The sequence below is a fragment of the Ictidomys tridecemlineatus genome, chromosome 10 (assembly GCF_052094955.1).
Source record: "Ictidomys tridecemlineatus isolate mIctTri1 chromosome 10, mIctTri1.hap1, whole genome shotgun sequence".
In the NCBI taxonomy this organism is placed as follows: domain Eukaryota; kingdom Metazoa; phylum Chordata; class Mammalia; order Rodentia; family Sciuridae; genus Ictidomys; species Ictidomys tridecemlineatus.
The window spans coordinates 138305329-138328783 of NC_135486.1; the positions used below are offsets into that span (position 1 = coordinate 138305329).

The 23455-nt window shown below is 40.2% G+C and overlaps 1 protein-coding gene and 1 long non-coding RNA gene across 2 annotated transcripts; one reads left to right on the forward strand and one right to left on the reverse strand.

Annotated features, from left to right (window-relative positions):
• Positions 1-1000: 1000 nt before the first annotated feature.
• On the reverse strand, positions 1001-14462 carry Znf597 (zinc finger protein 597). Its single transcript, XM_005337864.5, has 3 exons — positions 14096-14462; positions 13187-13310; positions 1001-10911 (listed from the first exon to the last, which is right to left on the reverse strand). The coding sequence occupies exons 1-3, from the start codon at positions 14126-14128 to the stop codon at positions 9797-9799; spliced, it is 1272 nt and encodes a 423-aa protein (XP_005337921.2). The 5' UTR covers positions 14129-14462; the 3' UTR covers positions 1001-9796.
• Positions 14367-22439, forward strand: LOC144367578 (uncharacterized). The gene is made up of 2 exons (XR_013427108.1): positions 14367-14748; positions 19629-22439. It is a non-coding gene; the product is annotated as an uncharacterized LOC144367578 (long non-coding RNA).
• The last annotated feature ends 1016 nt before the right edge of the window (positions 22440-23455 follow it).

The window sequence follows — 23455 nt, forward strand, 5'->3', positions numbered from 1 at the left end:
TTTTATTTAGAGACAGGGTCTCACTTAGTTGCTTAGCATTTTGCTTTTTCTGAAGCTGGCTCTGAACTCATGATACTCCTGCCTCATACACAGCCTCCTGAGCTGTGTCAATGTTTTTTCTGCATCTGATAATATGATCATGTAGTTTTAATCTTTATTTATTTTGTACTAGGGATTGAACCCAGGGGCGCTTTACCACTGAGGTACAACACCAGCACTTTTTACTATGAGACAGGGTTTTGTGAAGTTTCTAAGTTGCTGCGGCAGGTCTCAAATCTGAGATCCTCCTGCTTAGCCTCCCAAATTGCTGGAATTACAGGTGTGCAATCCATGCCCAACTAGTTTTAATCTTTCATCTGCTAATGTGGTGTATCACATTAGTGAATTTGCAGATGTTAAGCTAAACTTGCATCCCACTTAGTCACAGAATTTAATATTTTGAGGTGTTGAGTTTCTGGTATTTTATTGAGGATTTTTATATCTATGTTCATTAAAGATATCGGACTATAGTTTTCTTATAGTCTGCTTATAGTCAGTATCAGGGTAATACTTTTATTTCTTAGATGAGTTTAAGAAGGAATAGTATTGGGGCTGGGGATGTGACTCAAGCGGTAGCACGCGTGTGGCCCGGGTTCGATCCTCAGCACCACATACCAACAAAGATGTTGTGTCTGCCGAGAACTAAAAAATAAATATTAAAAATTCTCTCTCTCTCTCTCTCTCTCTCTCTCTCTTTAAAAAAAAAAGAAGGAATAGTATTAATTCATCTGTAAAGTCATCATGTCTTGGGCTTTTCATTACTGGGAGGTTTTTGGTTACTATTTCAATCTCTTTTCTTAATGGGCCATTCGGACTTACTCTTGATTTGCCCTTGGTAGGTTGTGTTTCTAGAAATTTACCCATCTCCTATTGACTATCCAATCTGTTGCCATGTAATTGTTCATAATAGCCCCCTTGTGATACCTTTTTTTTAAAAAAAATTAGTTGTAGATGGACACAGTACTTTTATTTTATTTATTTTTATTTGGAGCTGAGGATTGAACCCAGTGCCTCATATGTGTGAGGCAAGCGCTTTGCCACTGAGCCACAATCCCGGCCCCTTTGTGATCCTTTTATTTCTGGGGAATCCATTGCAGTAGCTCTTACTTTGTTTTCTAATTGAGTCTTTTTTTCTTCTTAGTCTACCTACAGGTTTGTCTATTTTAATTTTTCAAAAGACCAAGTAATAGTTTTATTGGTTTTTTTCCATAGATTTTTCTATTTTTTTCCTGATTAGCTCTGATTCTTATCATTTCTTTCCTTCTGGTTTTAATTTTGAGTTCTGTTTGTTCTTTTTCTAGTAATTGAAGTGTAAAGTTGGGGATTCTTTGTATTGTGCTGGGGATCAAATTCAGGGAAGGAAAAACAAAGTTAAAGGCATTACACTTACAAATTCAGGGCCTATATATATCCCTAGTGCTAAAGTGAGATTTTTTTCATTTGAGGGTGATAAACTCCCTCAGTTTTTGTATGAGGAAAGTATTCTATCTTCCCTTTATTTTTGAAGGGAGTGTTTGCTACGCATAATATTTTTGGCAGTTTCCCTTCCACCCCAGAATTTTGTTTGTATCATCCCTCTGGCCTGAAAGGTTTGTGCTGAAAATATAATAGTCTTAAGGTGGATCTCCTGTACATAAGAAGTTGCTTTTCTCTTTTTGATGCTTTCATAATTCTTTTTTAACTTTTAACAATTTTGATAATATGGCTTGGTGTGTGACTTGAGCTCACCTGAGCCACATCCCCAGCCCTTTTAATTCTGAGACAGGTCACACTAGGGCCTAAGTTGCTGAGCCTGGCTTTGAACTTGCAATCCTCCTGCCACAGCTTCCCAAGCCACTAGGTTTACAGGCATGTGACCACCATGCCAAGCTTCTATTTTGATTTTTGCACATTAGACAAGACAACCAGGATGGGATTGTGGCTCAGTGGTATAGCGCTCGCCTAGCATGTGTGAGGCCCTGGGTTTGATCCTCAGCACCACCTAAAAATAAATAAAAACAAAGGCATTGTGTACAACTAAAAGAAATAAATATTTTTTAAAAAGACAGTCTTAACAACTGGCCTTGTATAAGAGATGAATCTCACCAATGAGCCTAGCCAGAGATTCTGGGTGCCTCTCAATCTTCTGTGCTTGTCCAATCTACTTTCTGTTTTCAGTATCCCCAAAAGACTAGAGTGTACCAAATGCCATCCTTATGCGCCAAGACAAGTGAAATAAAGTCCAATTCCTGGAGATGCAACTGGGAAAGCTGTGGTGGCAGATGTATACTCCATTTCTTCTAACCTCAGGGAAAAGTTGGGAGCTGGAGTTTATCTCCTACTCACTCTGCACTAAGTTGGAGAGAAGATCTGTGGCAAATTCCTAGGCGTTTTTAAACTGTATTCTTCAACCCATTGTTTTGTTCTTTAATGCTTCCCAAGGCCTAGCAAATGCCAAGTCCCATTTGCTCTCAGAGGCAGGTGGGTTAGTTGGAGACCTGGATTTATCTCTGGAGTTAGCTAGCAAGAGGAAGTGTAGGAAGTGCCTGCACATACACTGAGATTCCTAGAAGACTACTCATTGCCCGATTTGTCAGCTCCCAAATACAGACTATTTAAAAGCCTTACCCAGGGGCTGGGGATGTGGCTCAAGCGGTAGCGCGCTCACCTGGCATGCGTGCGGCCCGGGTTCGATCCTCAGCACCACATACCAACAAAGATGTTGTGTCCGCCAAGAACTAAAAAATAAATATTAAAAAAATTCTCTCTCTCACTGTCTCTCCTCTCTCACTCTCTCTTTAAAAAAATAAAAAAATAAAAATAAAAAAAAATAAAAGCCTTACCCATAGAAGCAGCTATGAAAAATTGATGTTAGGTATGTAAACCCTTTCTAGGGAGAAACTGAAAGCTGGGTGTTTCTGCCTGCTTGTTTTGGACTGAGCTAGGAAAAATAGCTGATGACCCTTACATGCCTATACAAAGCCACCTGTTTGTTTTCTGTGGTCTAGGGGGGACTCATCAATGCAGAGCCCCCTCAATTCCCAGAACTAGGTGATTCAGTCCTTTGATGGGATCTATAAAAGTTAAGATACTCAATGTGAGGACAAATTCCTTCCAGGGAGAAGCTGGAGACATGGCTTTACCTCTGGAGCAAACTGTAGGGAGTATGAGGTAAGGGGAGAAGTGAAGTGGCCACATGCCTGTTCAGGCTTCCTGATGTTTGTTGTTTACTTCCTCCATCAGCTCCAAGACACAGGCTAGTTAGAAGCTAAATCCTCAGGCAGCAGCCAGGAAAGTGTGCAGACTAATCTCTTCTAGGAAGAAACTTGGAATTAGGTATATTTGCATGTTTGCTCTACACTGGACTCTGGAAGTGCTCATGCGCAAGTCAAAAACTTTCTTTTTTCTCTTTTGTCTTAGGGAACTCAAATACTGAACCATGTCTACTCCCAGAGCAAGGTGATTTAGGTGGGGACTATATAAGTTGGAGAGCTATGTGTGGCCCAAATCCATCAGTCCCCAGGAAGTTGGGATTTTGTAATTCATTTTCAATTGTATGATGCTATGCCCAGGTTGGGATTTGTGGTGCACGTGTCTTAACTTTTTCCTACTCATTTTGATGTGGATATTTTTTTCAGTTGCCTAGTGTGAAGGAGTCTCTCAACCAGTTTCTGGATTTCTCTTAGAAAGAAGTGACCCATGTATAAAAGTTTATTTGACACATCCATAGAAGAAAGGAAAGTCAGGAGTTTTCTATTCTGCATCTTTCTGAAGTTCAAGTCTGTCAACTTCTGTTAGAAGTTCTGACTTCTAACAGAGATGTGGATCTAGAAGCCAAGTGCATTTGTTCCATAGTTTACCTTCTCAGAATTCCCTGAGTGTCCTATCCTTCAGGTGTAGCATCATTTTGCCCACTCGAGATGCTTGTTCCACTCCCACTAGGGGATCTCCTAGGATAGGGACAGAATAAGCAACAATGCTATTGGACTAGATACAACTCTTATCCTGTTTTCTTGCAAGTAGAGATGTGAGCTACTTTAGTAACTAACACTTTACTCTCTGGAGGTTCAAGGCAGTCAGGTGAGGACTCAAATTGTTCAAGTGGCCTTCTCTGTTGTACTAGCTCAAAATCAATTCTGCTTAAAGCACAAAAATCATTTTAACTCCTTTTTTAAAATGTGGCTTACAAATTGTGTATTTTTGCTAAATTATGCCCTTCAATCCTACACAACTTCATTACATCTTGATCCTGGGTATTTCTTTAGTCAAATTTTTTCCCCTAAGCACCTTACAGCTTCTCTGGGTCTGTTCAGCCTACTTAAAACTGGCAGCACAAGTTACCTGTTTCCTTTTCACTTCTGACAACCCCTTAGCTGCAACCATTGGTTTAAAAAAAAGTGAGAGAACACAGAAAGTTCATTCATTCACTGAATAATTGTAAGCACCTACCATGTGCCTGATCCCTGCCATATAGAGTCAATTAAACCATAAGTTTTAATAATTCATTACAAGTTCAGTAAGTGCTATAAGGAAGATGAAACAAAAGAAGGGATGGAAAGAAAGCTTTAAGTAAAAGGGAAATTATAGGACTGGGCAAAACTGAGTAGTACAGCACTTGCCTGCCATGTGTGAGACCCTAGTTTCTGTCCCAACCACTGTCAGAAACAAGTATGTACATGGTTGTTGAAGAACTAGAGTTGGTATATTTGAAGAAATGAAAGAAAGTACAGCTAGAGAAGGGAGAAAAAGAAGAAAGAAGGTAGAAGGTGGAGTTCAAGTTAGCAGGGAAATCCAACAAGAAGTCAGTGGATGGTGACATTCTCAGTTGTTTTAAGATGTTCTGGGAAAGAACAGAATATGAGAGGGGTCAGCAAACTATTTCCATCAATTGAGGTGAGTACTGTTGGATACAAAGGAGGTAAGGACAATGGAAAAAAGTGCTCAGGTTTAGGAGGTATTTTTGGTTTTATTTTTGCAGTGGTGGGGACCAACCCAAAGCATTCACACATGCTAGGCAAATGCTCTACCAATGAGCTACATCACCAGAATATTTGAGAGATTTCTGAGGTAGAATTCACAGGTCTTGATGACTTAATGGATGGTCTCTCAATTCATTCTGGCTATTACCAATTACCATAAACAGGGTAGCTGATGGACAACAGAAATTTATTCTGGTTCTGGAAGCCAGGGAGTACAAAATTATGAGGCTGGCAGATTCCATGTCTGTGAGGCCATTTCATAAATGGCCAGTCCTCACACTACAGAAGGTGCTACATAGTTCTCTGCATTTCTTTTATAAGAGCACTTATATGGGATCCATCTTCAAAATCAAACCACTTCCCAAAGTCCTGTGCCTCCTAATACTATCCCCTTGTGGGGTAATATTTCAACACATGTTTTTGAAGACACAAACATTCAAACTGTAGCAGGACAAAAGAAGCAAGAGGGTGTCTGTTTATAGCACGTGTAATCCCGTAGGTAGGTTCCATATATTGGAAACAAACAGATCAGGGCTAAAGTACCAGTTCTATTTTGGGTCTATGTTTGGATTTCTCAAAGACACGCCAAGGATGATCTCTCCCAGGCACCTGCAACTCTACAAGGGATCAGTTAAGTTTGGCTGACATGGGCTGGGGATGTGGCTCAAGCGGTAGCGCGCTTGCCTGGCATGCGTGGGGCCTGGGTTTGATCCTCAGCACCACATACAAACAAAGATGTTGTGTCCGCTGAAAACTAAAAAATAAATATTAAAAAAAAAGTTTGGCTGACATCAAGTGAGGTATGAATGTTCACAGAATTGGCTAGATAACTAGATAACTAGGGGCAGCACATTTATGCAAGATTAATCAACAAGTTAGAATATAGCAGCAAGAAACCTACACTGGTGGTATATTTCTATAATTCTAGCTAATTGGGAGGTGAAGGGAAGAGGATCACCATACCCAGGAGTTCAAGACCAGCCTGGGAAACACAGCTAGACCCCTAAAACGCAAAAAAAAAAAAAAAAAAAAAAAAAATGGCTTCGGGTCACACCTAAAGTCCGAGACTGGCATTGGTTCTAGAAAGAATATACTGCACCTAGAACGATTTTGAGATGCATAAAACACCCTTTTCAACAAGCCAGAAACATTGGCTGGACAGTTCCACATCTCCCATATTGGGATGGGGGCAACGCTAGAAGGTAGGCCAGGGTTCCTTCTACGTCCAGTGCCTGGAATCACCGGATGGAGACTCGCGTTGTCTCCCACCGCTGCCGGCTCCGGCGGGTGCAACGGAGAGTCCCGAGGGGCCTCTCAGCAAACACTGGCATCCCCACTGCCCAGTTTCTATGGAGACCCATGGTGTTCTGTGGATTTAGAACATAAGCCTACTTAAACTCCGCTTCGGGATGCCCGTCGCTGAACAAGTGCGCAGGCGCTGACGGAAGCGGGCACCGGAAGTGACCGATACTTCCGGCTTCCGGCCAGTAGGCACCTTGGAAAACCCCAACTGGTTAGCATTTCCGGCAACCTGTAAGGTAGTGGCCAAGCGGAAACCCAGGGTCTCTCCCGCGCCATACGAAGCCTTCTGGGAGAACTACTCACCGCTTTCCTACCCCCGACTCCTGGCACTGGGCGGCATCCCGTGATGGGCAGCTGCTGCCCGGTAGAGCTGGAGGTACCTGGCCCTGTACTGCTGCTATGCAGCAAGACTGGAAGGCGAGTGGATATCTAGAGCTGTCTTCCTGGAATAGCGCTGGAACTTTGTGTCAAATTCCGGGAAGCAAACGACTTTACTTACTTTATTAGATGGCACAAAGTCATTCATTCAACCCCTTCAAACCACAATCCAATGAGCTTCAAAAATCATTATTACCATTTAAAAATCACTGTAGTACCAAAAAAATTTTTCACTTCCTTGCCATCCTCATTAAAAAAAAACCAAAACATTTATTAGATAACAAATTGCACATCAGATACACATCACCACTGCTGAGATATTGCAATCTAGAGCTAAGACCAATGAGAATGCACCAAAATAGTAAAATTGAAACATTAAACAAACAGTAAAGTGCATACAGCAAACATACTCTGAGGTATCCAAAGGAACTAAAGATTACAGCATATTCTTAGGTTTATATATGATATACGTTGTATCCCTCTCTTTCCTAGATTATTCATGCAGGGAGGGTTATCAATTTTAAAATAAAAACACCTGAATTCAGATGGGCCTCCAAAACATGGATAATGGCCATCAATAGCTCTCCTAATCGACAAGACAAATACAGATAAATATACACATTTCTAATAAAAGATCATTTACTTTTTAAACAGATGGTCCAAGAAAAAAGCACTTCCTACTAAGGTCCCACAGCAATAATGACATTAATAAACATTCAACATGGACTTTTTATTCAGATAAACTACAACCTGCTAAGTCTCCCCTTGAACACATACACAGTAAATTGCAGCTTATTTTGAGCAAGAGCTGCAGTTTCACATTGTATTACATCTTCTGTTGCAGTCACCTGAATACTGCCACTTACATGGAATCTCAGGAATCAAAGACTCAAAATTGGCATTTACTAAGAAATGTCATTTGTTCTTAGTTTTAACACCCTAAATAACTGGGTTATTCATTTTCAGTGTTACATAGGGGAATGTGAAGAGACTATATTACTTGTATCAAAACAACTCTAAATGAAACTATTTTTAGCTCAGCTGCTTTAAGAAAAACACCACAATTTCACAATTTCTTAAATTATATAACATGTAAACTGTTCGCATATGAATTCCATTAGGAAAATGTTATTTTCATCAATGATGACTGTTTAACAGAACTTGATATTCCAGCCATCATGTTAAGGAACTGTAGAATATACATTTTCATTACTGCATCAATGACCAAACCAAGGAATTTGTTCAAAACCACCTTCCAGGTACTACTTTCCATGCAACTGCTCCTCAAAGAGGCCTTTATGTCTACTCATGAGATTTCCCAGCAATAATTCCAGTTTAGTAAGGATTGTACTTTTATACTATTTAAATAGAGTAAGACCATTCTTATATGCCAATCAAAAGACCACATATAGTTTTGCTGACAGGTATACAATCATTTTTAATGTAAAAAGAAATTCTGTTTGTATATTTATAATATCTCTGCTTTATAACCACACTATTTAATATTTTGCAGCAATATTTATCTGTATAACAATACCTAAGGATCTATGTTATGAAGTGTCTTGGTTAAAATTCTAACCATTTTTATATGTATTTGTCTTTTGAGATGGAGAGGAAGTGTTGTGACTTTTTTGGAAACTAAAACCTTATAGAACTTGAAATCTCAAATCTGATTGTAGGGATGGGAATTAACACTAGAAGTCCCAGAAGGTCTTCTGTTGCTTTATGAGCATACTTGAAATTCAGGCTTTGGATAAAGTGCAAAGAGAATGAAGGAGTTCCAAGATGCAAGTACACAGGGTGGTCTTCATAATGACAATCGTCCCTCCATACCTCAGACTCCCTGGTTGCTTGCACTGCTAATACTTGCTGGGAATGCCAAAACATAACAAAGTGTCACAGAATGCAAAGCGTTTAGAATTAGAAGACACCCGAATTTTTGGGGGGGGTGGGTTCCAGGGATTGAACTCAGGGGCACTCAACCACTGAGCCACATCCCCAGCCCTATTTTGTATTTTACTTAGAGACAGGTTCTTGTTGAGTTGCTTAGCACCTTGGTTTTGCTGAGGCTGGCTTTGAACTTGTAATCCTCCTGGCAAGCCTCCCCAGCTGCTAGGATTATAGGTGTGCACCATCGTGCCTGGCAGAAGACGCCCAAATTTAAATGGCAGCCTCACTACAGTGTAATGCTTTGTGTGCTTGGCAAAGTACTGACTTTTAACACTCTAGGAGTTTCAGTTTCTCATTTATGAAACAAAGACAGTCCTTTCTCTGTCACATATTTATTCCTAAGATTAAATTAGATAACATACCTAAAGTATTTAGCATGCTCAAAAAGTTATGATTATTCATAACAAGTCAGGGAATGTGCTTCAATAGGGATTTGGAGGCAAATCCCCTTAAAGTGTATCAAACACCCACTGGAATTAAGTCTAACCTCCAGAAGAGGGGTGTAGTAAGACTGCTAAAACTCCTACCAAATATTTGAGTCAAAAATGCCAAGACTTTCCCTTGACATCAGATCTGAGAATGGGAACCCCATAGATACAAGTTGCCATCAAAATATCAACAAGTCCCATTCATTTGGGAATTTTAATGCAGGGGGAGGATATTCTAAACTCCTCTAGAAATTCACATGTAAAACAATTATCTCCATACAAATATTACATTCAAATAGTTATAACAAAAAGTACAAAACAGATATAAAGTGATTCGCTTTTCTAGATACTATATGTGCAAAACTGGCAATAAATAAATTTTCCTCTTTCTAAAACTTACTTAGAAACCACATAAACAAAATTTTAAAAGAAATCTAACAATAACCTTCATTTTCATGAAAACTGAATTTTTAAAAAAAGGTACTTTGTTTCTCTGGCTCATACAAATGGAATGTGAACAGTAACTAAGTTCAAATTCTGGCTTCATTCACTAACTATGTGACACTGATGATGTTTCCTTATTTAAAAACTTGAAATAATACTGCTGAAATCAAGGTTGTGGTGAAAATCAGATATTAAGTGGAATGTGTATAAAGTGCTTGGCCCAGTGCCTGGCACAAAACAGTAACTGTTTCCACCATACAGATACTGAAAAACCCAAGCATTAATGTAAACTTGTGTTTACATGGTGTTTTTTCTATGGGTTCGCTTATGAGTAATAAGATGCATATTCACTTTAAAACTCTTCCCACACACGGTACATTTGAAAGGTTCCTCTCTTATGTGGCTCTTCTGGTGGCATGCAAGTTCTGAATCCAAAGCAAAACTTTTTGCACATGTTTTACATTTATGGGGCTTTTCCACTATATGAGTGTTTTGATGAGAAACAAGCTCAGAGAAACAAGGAAAGGTCAGGTCACAGTCAGGACATTGTAAGGGTTTGAACCTGGAAAATGAAAAAAAATTTTCATCATCAATATGGCATTTGTGAGAGACCTCCTTGTGGTCCTTCTCAGGGAGGTCAGTGTATAGGGGCTGCCTAAAGCTCTCCACTCGCTGGGTGTACTGGTATGGGGTGGTTGATGTGTGTGTTTTCTCATGCAAAGCCAGATTTGTTTTCTGATCAAAATATTTACTACCATTAGCACTTTCATATGCTTTTTCAACAGTATGGCTTTTCTGATGCTGTGCCAATCCTGGAAGCCACATAAAACCTTTCCCGCATGTGTCACATGTGTATGGTTTTTCCTTTATGTGGCTATTCATGTGCCGGGACAGATGTGACTGCTGGCGGAAGCTGGCACCACACTTGGTACACTTATAAGGCTTCTCACCAGTGTGGATTCTCCTGTGTGTCCTCAAGTTGGCTCTATGATTAAAGATTTTCCCACAGTCACCACATTTGTATTTTTTCTCTGCTGAATGAATTTTCTGATGTAAAACAAGGTATGAATTATCACTGAAGCTTTGGTCACATTCAGGGCACTTGAACACATTTTTGGCTTCTTCCCAGGGAAATTCAAGAATTTCAGAAAGTGCTCTGACTCCTAAACATTGAGACAATTCTACTAATGGGGTGTGGTTGTCAATGGTAACTAAAAGGCTTATCATCTCTTTCTTGCAAGTGGAAGTTCCATCTGAGAATTTCCTTTCAGGGACTCCAACTCCATCCTCAGAGGACTTTTCTGGGTAATAGACAAGGGGTGCAGCAATGGAGTACTTTTCTAAGGAAAGTTCTTCAAGTTCCATAGACTCTTGGCTTAATTGCTGATTAATCTCAGTCTTCCCTTCCCCTCCTGTTGATTAAAAAAAGCAAAACACGAAGAACACCTTCATATGATACTAGGGAAAGCAGCAGTTAAGAAGCAGTTACACAGAGGACCAGGAAACTGCAAATGGATTACCTTATAACCTAGACACTGACACATAAATAAAATCAGAAACCAAGAGGCTTTCCTGGCTTCCTCAAAGATCCAGGTCCAGGTGAACCTGTAAGGGGAAGGAGCAGAGAATGGCTCTAACTAAGTCAAAGTCGAGTGGGATAGGTACAAAGGACAATCTTGGTATGCACTGTCTAGAAATATAGATGTGTCTATTTAAAACTCAAGAGCTTTTCATCATTTAAGCTAACTCAAGTGACAGCTGAGCAATGAAAACTGGAGTAAGATTGGGGTTTATATTTATCAAAAAAAGAGGGCAAGTATTTTTCTACTATAACAGAGAAACAGGTTACTAAAAGTAGTTTCATTTCACCAGGAGAAGTCTCTAAAACTTCTGTGCCCTGAGGAACTATGGAAGTAGGGCTGCTGTGTGTACAGCAGGTCAATGATAGCCAGTCTTACCTCAAGGATGGCTGACAAAATTTGGGCCTGCCAGAAAGAGTTCCTTTTGAATATTTTTGCAAATATAACCAGCTCTCACATAGTTATGGGTTCTGTTTGTAAAGATTCAACCAACCACAGATTGAAAAATATTCTAAACAAAAACTTCATCAATACTAAACATGTACTTTTTTGTCATTATTCCCAAAACAACATGGTGTAACATCTATTTATATTATACTTACTTTGGGTTAGGTATTATTAAAATCTAGATGTGATTTAAAGCACATGGAAGATGTGCATGGATCATATGGAAATACTATGATACTTTATATAAGGGACTTGAGCATCTGCTGATTTTGGTACCCTTGAGTGGAGGGCAGTGTCCTGGAACCAGTCTCCTCCAGGGACAAGTATATTCTTCATTTATAAAACTAATATATTAATACAAAAAGGACTCTTCCTTTCAAAGAACTAAAGATCTATGACTGTTCCAAGTCACTGACTCTAAAGGGTTTCTGGTCTATAGTATAATGCATGGGAATCCAAACAGTACCCACCAGTTTTTCTGATTATTCTGAGTTCACTCTGGGATATCAGGGTCACTAGGATTTGAAAGCAAAATAATAAATAGGATTTGAGAGCAAAATAATAAAGAAGGAGCAACTTCTTAGAGAACTTAAGCATCTACAAAAGGTTCCTTAAAAACTTTTGCTGAGTATTCATCTCCATATACATGGAAAAACTATCCAAGGCCATGGAAAGAACCACCAAAAAGGAAAACATAGAACAGTACACAAAGTTCACACAATAGTTCATACTCCCACCAGCCAAAGTAGAAAGACCCACCAGCACACAGGACATCAAGCAGTCTCCTAAGGAAAATAACTGCCTCACAAGTATGATCAATCATCTCTAGCCTAAAGGTTGATCTGAATCCACACAAACTAAGCAAAAAAAAAAATGCAACCTTGAAAGAATCAAATTGACCCCAAGTAAATTAACTGCATCCCACCACAAAATCCAAAAATATTTTTATACAACAAAATCAAGCAACCAACAAAATAAAATTTACAATGCCCAAAATCCAATCAAAACTTACCAGGCATGTAAAGAAACAGAAAAATATGATCCATAACAAGGAAAAAAACTATCACTAGAAACAGACCCAGAAGTGACAAAGATAAAAAAAAAAACTAGCAGAAAAAATACTAAAATAGCTATTATAAATATACTCCATATGTTCAAGAAGGTAAGGAAAAACACAGACATGATAATGAGAGAAATGGAAGATATAAAACATAAGTTCTGGGATAGTTTAGATACTCAACCCAGTTCAGAGGTAAAATATACTCACGTATAGGAATACTGCAAAGATCCCCCTTGGATGAGAAAGGCATAGCACCCCCTTAAGAGCAAATCACTTTTCCATCTTTAGCAAATGACAATAATTTATAGTAATGGGGTTTCCCAAGTGCAACTGTAAATTGACTGCAACAAATATTAGGGAAGATTACCAGGAATTGCCATGGATTGTGTGAAATCACAGGTACTATACTAGACTGGATGTCTGTCTCTCAAAAATCATCCTACACTTTGAAACTTGTTCCTTCATGCAAGTTTTCACCATATCTGTATAAATCATTCAGCAAAAGGTCCTGCACCACCATATCAACATGTGGACAAGAAATGAAATCCTCATCCTAGAATTAACAAAAGTCCGAAAATGCCGGAAAAACAATTGCCTTACCCATCAAAGCCACATCTTCGAAACACTCCTGTTTGATTTCTTTTTTGATTTTCTGGGCAGGGTGCAGGCTCACACATTCCTCTTGACAAAAATACACAGCTAGGTCGTCATACAGGATCGATCCCTGAAACAACATGAGAACCCATCTCAATACAAGAGTGTAGTGGTACAGCCCCTCAGTCTAGGGAGGTAGAGAACAGCTAAAATCATCAGATGCAACGGGTAAAAGGGTTTGGCCTAAAAGATTTCCGAGTGCTAGAATGGAATATAAACAGGGTCTAGGAGTGGGGTTGGAGTTAGGAAGGAGAGAGTAAATATGGACATAAATTTTGAGGCAGTGACTTAAGGGTCAAGAAAGTATGTTGTGAGAATGATGGAGTCTCCCCTTCATTTAGAATGGATACTGGAAGAGAAAGAAGATTGGCCAGCCAAGGAAGACTCACAAGAGAGGTTTTTAAATTCTCCCAATATCCTTTCCTTTGCTGGTCTCTGTCTTCCTTCCCCATGGCACTCATTGCTCAGCTCCTTCCATCACTACATCCAGGCCCTCTACTCCTCCTCTACGTTTACAGAATTTTGCTGTGATTAGGAATCAGCTGGGCATTATCATTATTGAACGTGTGTGGAGTGAAGCCTAGAAATTTGCCATTTCCAGAGGCATTCCAGGAAGACACTGACAAACTGCTACAAACCCCTCCCAAGGGCTCTGCTCCCTAGCTAGTGGTTTTGAAAAGAATTTGGTAAACCACTTCTCATCTGTGACCGATCTAGGAAAGAAGGGCGAAGGGCTATTCGGGAATCGGGCATCCTCCCTTCACTACAGGCGTACCTAGCCTTTCTCCGAGGAGGTCAGGCGGAGGCCGGAAAATAACCACTGATCTTGGATGGGAAAAAGGTAGCTCGTCTCACCTGGGCGTCAGATGACGCGAGCGCAGACGCCATCTGCAGAGTGGGGGGCACCTCCTGCAAACGCTTCGGGGAAGTCAGACAAAGCTTCGAATAGAAACAAAGGTCCCTGGAGGGGCCCACTCGGCGGCCAAGCTCCTCGTGCCCGCAACCTCCCTCAAGCTCCCTTGAAAACCAGGGCCGACTACACTCCCGGGTCCAGCCTCGAAAGGGGCCCACTCAGCTCCGGAGCAGAGGGCCTCGCCCTACCCCGGCCGAAGCAGCAGGAAGCCACGCCCAATCGAGACGCGACGACCAAAGACTCTGCCCCCCAAAACTCCCACGCTCCCATGCTCCCCCACGCAGGCGCCGAAGGGAGCCTCTGGAAGCTGCGCGCTACAGCACCTCCCCTCCCCTCCATGCCGCGCTGTGATTGCCCAGATTTTCCGAGGGGGCGGATCCTCTTCTGAGTAGACCAATCGAGCAGCTAAACTGAGGCCTGGAAGAGTGGGGCAAGTGGGTGACGTAGATGCTCCTGTGTTTCTACCGGTAGGTATTTCCGTTTCCGCTGGTAGGGTCTCCCCAGTGAGCTCCAGGCCTGCTGACCCTGAGAGATGTGATGTTTCCTAGAAGGAAAGAGCGAACACAGGAAGACTCCGAGACTCGAAAGACAGTCGGTAATGAGATCTGGGAGCGGCCAGCAGGGCCTTGTGTGCCTCAAGTGCGGGTCTGGCCGGGGCCTGGGAATGCGGCCAGGGGCCGGCCTAGTCGCAGTGTGCGGTCTTCGGTTGGTTATGGGGCCATGGGATGTAGAGGGGTCTTACTGGCTCACAGGGTTCAGTTCAGGGTAGGCCAGGTCGCTGGTCCCCACTGCACTGTAACCTGCAGCTGTAGCCCAACCAAGTGATTCAAAGCCACGGTGGACCTTAGGCAGGAGTAGAGCCTCTGATTTTCTGCACCGGACATCGATCCACTCCTCATACCTCCCATTCAACCCTTTCCAGTGCCAGACATGTCCCATATGATTGACACTGGGTGCTGTGGTTAGAAACTTATACGTTAGAAAATCGAGCCCTTTCCCAAACTCTGCCAATGATTGCTTCATTCATCTGGACCAATTTGTAATTTGGCTTTCCTTAGCTTTTTAAAAATTTTACTCTTTGCTCTGAACAAAGAGCTAAGAATGTCTGTTATCAATAACCTAGAGGGCAATTTCAAAAGTAAGATAATGTAAGTAAAAGGAATTGTAAGTTTATGAAGGTGTTTCAGGGGACAAGAAAAAAAAAGGAAAGAAAAAACCAAGAATGATAGGTACCATAAAAATTCTAAGTGAATCTTAGCACAATTTCTTATTCTAGTACCAGGTTACTTAGGGAATGATTGCATACTCATTAAAACAATATCACAAGAGTTGACAAGTGCAGGATTTAGTGGAATATCAAATAGGATAATTTCAGCTGCAAGTAACAGAAAGCCCAACAAAATGATGTTCAAAGATAAGACATTTGATTAATTTACTGGCTCAGGGTTAGCATCAAAGTCCCAATGCCTCCATATTTCTTCTCTGTCATTCTTAGCCTGTTAGTGAAAGTGACAATGCAACCCAGATAATGTACACAGACATGTATTGTGAAATGTACTCATCATAAACCAGTAATTTTCAAGGTAAAAAGACCATCATAATTTGGTTTCGTATATCAGCTTCATGCCCTGGCATCAGAAGCAGGACCCAGACTTCCCTGACCATCTACCTGTACAAAATCAGGGCTCTATTAGAAAACAAAAGGAAGTAGGGCAGATAGCTAATAGTTAACATATTACTAGTGACATCTATTGACAGCTAGGAAAAAATTTTTGTGGAAATGGGTCACAAAAGGGTAGCTGAGGGCCCCAGGAGAAGGAGAAAGGTGCTTCAAGGACAGATGGAGGAATAAGAACAAACTCCCCTATAACATAGATCAGTCGAAAGCATATATGAAGAAGAGCAGACAGCCTGATATATGGAGAACTAAACTATAGGTATCTTCATTATAGAGTCTTTCTCCTCTTCATTTATGCTTAATGCTTTTTTTTTCAGGGATACCTTGTTTGGGGGCTCAGAATATTCTAAGCTGGATTTGCAGCTGTGTATATTATCTGGATTGCATTGTCACTTTCACTAATAGGCTAAGAGTGACAGAGAAGGGTCTGGGGATGTGGCTCAAGTGGTAGCACGTTCGCCTGGCATGCGTGAGGCACTGGGTTCGATCCCCAGCACCACATAAAAATAAAAAATAAAGATATTGCGTCCACCTAAAACCAAAAAATAAATATAAAAAAAAAGAATGACAGGGAAGAAATTTGGAAGCATTAGGACTTTGATGCTGTCAGAGTCACTAAATTAACAGTAAGCTTGCATGTCTCTTGCCTTTGAACCCTATTCCCATTATTACAGAGAGATAAGCACAGTTTCCGATGACTAGATTTGAATCTTATAATATTAACTTGTTATATAAGAAGAAAAAGAGTTATTCCTGAAATGGGAGAAGAAATAAAATCTTCCCTAGCCCTTCTAGCAGCAAACTACCAAAACTATAAATAAGTGGACAAAGAAAGAGGAAACATGAAAGTTTGATGAGATAAAAAAGCCTAAACTACATTAAGATTGAAAGAATAAGACTGAATTATATGCTTAACTCAATTTTTTAAAAATCTGAAATATTTGATTGTATAAATATTATATGCTCAAGTGATGTATTTTAACCATTAAAATTAAAAATCCACAACCTCCTTTTAGAGGAGTCTTCATTTCCACCTTTAATATACCAAGAATAATAATAATAGTCTCTATGTATTGAAATGCTTTTGGTAGATGAACACCAGCTTTCTCTCATAAGATCACATTTTTTTTTCATTAAAAATAACTTTTGCTGGGCACTTTGGTGCACATCTGTAATCCCAGCATCTCAAGAAGCTGAGGCAGGAGGATTTCAAATTCAAAGCCAGCCTCAGCAATTTAATGAGGCTCTATGCAACTTAGCAAGACCCTTTCTCAAAATCAAAAATTAAAAGGATGGGATGTAGCTCAGTGGTTAAGCACCCATGGGTTCAATCCCCAGTATCCCCCCAATTTTTTATTATTATAAAAGCAGTATGTGTGTGTTTTAGAAAGTTTGAAAATAGAAATGAGCAAAAACATTGTCAAAGCACCACATTGCTATCACAAAGAGATTACTGCTGTTACTCTTAAGTACATATTTTTATTTGATGAATTTCAAAATAATTTCCAGAATTAATTGCTCATTAGATTTGATATGGTTTCCATTCAAAGATAATACTGCTCTTTAGGGCCCACTATCTAAAATTAAGTACATCTCTGGTTCTTAGGGTATGTCTATTACTCATCAGAAATTGGCACAGGGCCTTCTCATGATGCACCAAAGGAGTATATGTAAACAAGATTATCTTCCTCACAACTTTAGAGAGGCTCTTCTCACAGGTGTCCAGAATACCCAACTGAACAGTAAAGAAAACATGTATTCTTGACTCCCAGTCTCTTATGGGAATGATGGCTGCACCTCATGCTTGCAAGTTTTACTTTTACCAAAAACAAGAAGCTTTCATGATTTCAAAACTAAGTTTACCTCTAACTGGATAGGAATCTCTTCATCAGAGATGTAGTGCTATAAAATGTACCTCCAACATGTTAATGTCATTATCATAAATTAACTTTGCTGTGTCAATTCCAGCCAAATTGTTTTTCAGTTACTGAAGCCAGAGAAGCTTCCATTTACAGATTCTAAACCTGCTGATACTGATTAATTTTTTTGACACAATACCTTTATTTATTTATTTATTTATTTACTTATTAGTTGTAGTTGGACACAATACCTTTGTTTTATTTATTTATTTTTATGTGGTGCTGAGGATCAAACCCAGGGCTTCGCACTTGCTAGGCGAGCACTCTGCCACTGAGCCACACCCTAGCCCCTCTTTATTATTTATTTTTATGTGTTGCTGAGTATTGAACCCATGTCTCACATGTGCTAGGCAAGCACTCTACCACTGAGCTACAGCCTGAGCCCCTGATTAATTCTTGTTAAATAGAAGCTTCAAACGAAGACTCCTGGAGGGTAATGGGACCCACAGAGAATGCAGGTTAGACACAATGAGGATAGAAAAGAAATGATGGGATGGGTAGTCGGTTAGAAGACTACATGTTTAAGTTATTGCCCCCCCCCAAAAGGGTTCATCAAATTAAGTCTTCTGAGATCCAGGATTTAATTGAGACTTACTAGCCTAGGAGTTACAGAGATGGGATGGCCAGGAGTAAAATGATGGCCTTGCCTCTGATGACTGGGAATGGTGGTGCATGCCTTTAATTCCAGTGACTGGTGACTGGGGAGGCTGAGGCTGGAGGGTCACAAGTTTAAGGACAGCCTGGGCAGAGTAGTGGGACCCTAACTCAAAATAAAAAAGGGCTATGGATGTTGCTCAATGGTACAATGCTCCTGGGTTCAATCCTCAGTACCCGGGTGCCCCCCCCCAACATACACACATGAAGAAGACTTTTTTTAAATTATATTATTGTATTTTAATACCTTTTTTATGTGGTGCTGTGGATCCAACCCAGTACTCTACCACTGAGCTACAACCACAGCCCCCAAAAGATTGTTTTTTACCTTGAAGGATGAGGCATGGATCCAGACTTAGTAGGGAAAAGAGTTCCAGGAAAGGAGTCAAAGCCTTCTCTGTCCTGGTTGGAATGTTGCCATTGTATTCAGAGGAAACTTATGTGAAATCCATTTTGACCTGTCAATAAATACTTTTTAAATTATTACTACTGAATGATTCAGGGGGGTTTAGTAAAATAAAGGCTTTCACTTAATTCATAGGAGGGTAAATGAGCATATTCTTTTTTTAAGTAAAATAGAGTATTCCAGTCACTCTAACTGAATGCAAATAAATATTTAGTTTAAGCAACAGTCCCTTGTGAGTCTAATTAATAAGCCCAGTCTTAGAGTACACTGACAGATAAATGGAGAAGCAGACCCTCTGAGACGGGAACTATGTAGCTGCATGGTCCTTTTCTTTCTCTGTTTTGGTTTTAATTGCAAGTAGTCTCATCCTTGATTATCCATCTTATACATATGCATTATTTCACACCAAGGGAGAATTTCCAGATATTTTGGGAACCCCAAATATTTTTTTCTTGTTTGTCCTGGTTTTGATCTATGCAGATACTAATAAAACCCTTAGAACCATCCACTCTATTTCATGCCAATCTCATGTAATCTTTCCACTTTCCTGGGAGTGCCCCAAGGATGGTCAAGAGCCCTTTCAGGCAGAACAAGTACTGATTAACAAGCTGCAGAGCTTGCCATGAAGTCACTTATTTTGTTTTTTCTCCTGGACACTAGAAAAGAAGTCTTCCTGTAAAGGCTGCTTTTGCAACCTTGTGACTTTCCTCCTAGGTAAGTCAGGAAAGTTATGGTTCATGGCTTTAGTGAAGAACCGGTCCTTTCTAATAAAGAATCCATTTGTTTCTTGATTTTCATCCTTCGTTATGGGCACTCAGAGCTGCCACTTTGGAGAGGAGCTTCATTCATCCTGTGTGCCGTAAAGGCCTTGGGTGAGTATTTCATTGTGAGATGGGGACAATACCTATCTTTCAGAGTTGTTGAGGAAGGAAAAGAGAACTTACCAGAAGGACTATAACAGTGTGTAGCACATAGCAGACACAGTAAATCTATATTTACTCATTCCATTCTAGATATTGCACAGTTGTTTTTAATCATCTACATTGAAATCCTGATCAAACTATCAGTTAATCACACAAGGCAGAGTGTTTCCTGGTCACCATTTGAATACCCACAATGCCTGGCCTTCTTTAAGTGAGGAAAAAAGAGAATTTAATTTCAAAGTTTGGCCCTCATCTCATATTTGCTTTTTATTTATGAAAATATAGTGCTTGTCCATGTAAATATCTCTGGAAGAATGCCAGGAACCTGATAACCTTAGTTCCCTGGAGAACTCTGGTACTCAGAAACAGAGGGAAATATTTCTCACTTTGAATCCTTTTGTCCTTTTAAAAAATTTACCATAGGCATGCATTACCTCAAAAAAGTGTTTAATGTCAGAAAATCTCCCCAAGTTAAACCAAACTAAAAATATCTTGTTAGACACATTTGTAAAAATGTTTTATGTAAAGATGAAATATGCTTAATAAAAATTGAAAAAAATGATCAAACAGACTAAGAAATACACATGAAAACAATGACATCGTTGTAATTTCAATTGCAGAGAGGTAAAGAATAGTATCCCAGGGCAAGGGAGGGAGAAGGGGAGGTTCACCCAATTGGACAGGGCAGAGTGCCAGGAAAGGAGGAGGAATGGGAATGGGAAAGACAATAGAATGAATGGGACATAACTTTCCTGTGTTCACATATGAATACATGACCAGTGTAACTCCACATCATGTACAAGATGGAATAAGTTACTTACACAAAAATGGAAACTTATACTCCTTGTATATACAATATGTCAAAATACATTCTACTGTCATATATAACTAAAAAACCAATTTAAAAAATTTTAATACAGTGCAAAAAATAAAAAAGAATAGTTTCCCTTGTTGGCAGAGGTGTGGACTGTTTGTCTTGGTGTAGCAAGTGTAGAGTCTTCTTGCTCTTGGTATGACAACACATTAGTAAAAACCTTTCTAGCAGGCATTCTGTGATTTGTTTCCAAAGTTAAAATGTGGTTAATTAAAATCATTTTAACCAACATTCTAGGAATTTTTCCTACAGAAGTACAGATGGTCCCCAACTTACTTTGGTTCAGCTTAATGATTTTCCAGCTTTACAATGATGCAAAAGCAATACACATTCAGTGGAAACCACATTTCAAATCTTGATCTTTTCCCAGGATAGCAATATGTGGTACAATACTCTCAAGATGGTGGGAGGGACTAGGGAAGAATAGAAGTTCATTGGATTAGACAAAAGGGAATGAAGGGAAGGAAGGATGGGAATAGGATAAAGAATGAACTGGACATAATTTTCCTATGTTCATATATGAATGCAGGACCAGTGAAATTCTACATCACGTACAACCACAAGAATGGGATCTCAATTAGAATAAGTTATATTCCATGTATGTATAATATGTCAAGATACACTCTACTATCACGTATATCTAAAAAGAACAAATTTTAAAAGTTGAGGAAAAAAAGATGTTGGGCAATGAAAGCTGTCACAAGCCACAGCTCCCAGTCAGTCATGTGATCAGGAGAATTAGCAACCAATGTGCTACAAGTATTCAATATTGCCAGCATTTTGGTGGACATAGGTATTCAATAAATTACATGAGATAGTCAATATTATAAATAGGTTTTGTGTTAGAAGATCTTACCAAAATATGGACTAATGTAACTGTTCTGAGCATATTTAAGGTAGGCTAGGCTAAACTATGATGTTCGGTGGGTAAGAAGTGTTAAATGCAGTTTTGACTTAATATTTTCAATTTATGGGGCTGGGGATATAGCTCAGTTAGTAGAGTGCTTGCCTAGCATACATAAGGCCCTGGATTCTAATCCCCAGCACCATATTAAAAAAATATATGTCTGAACAGATATCTCTCTCTCTCTCTCTCTCTCTCTCTCTCTCTCTCTCTCTCTCTCTCCCTCCCTCCCTCTCCCTCTCCCCCTCCCCTTCCCCCTCTCCCTCTCTCCCTCTCTCCCTCCTCCCCTTGCTTTCCCTCTCTCTCCTTCATGCAATGCCTGAGTCTCTTTCCTCCACCACTACATTCTTCCACCATGATGTTCTGCCTCACCTTGAGCCCTGAGGAATGGAGCCAGCCTTCTATGGACTGAGACCTCTGAAACCATGAGCCCTCAACTTATGGTGGTTTTTTTTCAGGACATAATCCCATTGTGAGTTGAAAACATCTGTAATCAAAAAGTGTGCAGGTAGGGCTGGGGTTGTGGGTCAGTGGGTAGAGCACTTGCCTAGCATGTGTGAGGCACTGGGTTCAATCCTCAGCACCACATAAAAATATGTAAATAAAAGTAATTGTGTCCATCTAGAACAAAAGAAAAAAAAAGTGCTCAGGTGTGTGTACATGTTTGTGAGCTGCAGTTTTGTTTATCACCTGAATGTCCAGGTGTTGGTGGGGACTGGATTGCCAGTCCTTGCTGTCCTCCCTCCCCAGCTATAGGTCATCTTACCACTCTTTCCAAATAGAGCAAGGGGTCATAGGTGGGTGGCTTTGGGATCACCCAGGCTTAGAATAAGAGAGCAAAACTGAACTTTGTTCCTATATGGGCCAGATAAGTGTATCAGGGCCATGAAAAACGGTGGGTGAACATTAAAGTACCTCATTTTCTAGAGATTCTGGTCTTGGAGTGTCTTCAGAAGGGAAGGGCAGAGCTTGTCCATGCAGATGGTAGCTGGCTGCTCTCTTTAGGTCACAGGAACCTGATTACATTCTTGTCTCCAAGGCTAGGTGAGAGCTGGGGAGCTGAGCACGCAGGAATCGGGGGCTTCCTTTTAAAGGCCCTGCTTGACAGTTTGATATGTGACCAGACCATGGGAGACTGCAGCTTTCCCCCACCAGTAGAACCTTTAGGTGTCTCTCTACTTGACCCAAGGCCAGAGGGTGAAATGGGCCATGAATAGCCAAGAGAAAAATAGTGATGTACCTGATAGTACACTTAGGGGCAGGGGAAGAAGAAACAACTTTCCAGAGAACTCCTGATGAAATAGAACTTCTAGAGGAGAGAGGTGGCAGCTCTGCCTAGACTTCACAACTGGATGAAATTCAGTTATAGCAAAACTTTCAGTTCAATAGATTAACTGAAGGAGAAGATGATCATTACAAAGCTAGTAATCTGTTGGATTAAGAATTAGAATACAGCAGTGCAAAACCAAGAAGGCAGAGACTTGGAGGATGGATTAGAACTGCGCTCCCTATGATTAGATTGTTCCTGAAACAATCCCCATGACCAGGAGATGCCCCTCGCCCTCTCTTGCTTAGGCCAGGGTCATCTGAACTGTCACCAAGCCAAGGGAGAAAGGGTTGATCTTAATTGATTAAACCAGTGAGGGACCACTTTGAAACAGTGTGGGGCCAAGGTCACTCAGTGGGAAAGAGTGGAATATTTTCTTAGTAGCAACACGTGGTGCCCAAGTTGTCCTGAGGATAATTGAGATCTTGTTTAAACACAAGGCTTGGCACATAGGAAGCCCTGGAGAAATTGTAATCATTTTCTCATTTGGGTTTAAAAAGAGTGTTCTCAAAGTTTGGATGTATATGCCAAGTTCGTCTTATAGTGCAATAAACAGAGCCCTGAAAATAACAGAATGTCCTCACTGTGCAATCACCTAGGGCATGCGTCTCAAATTT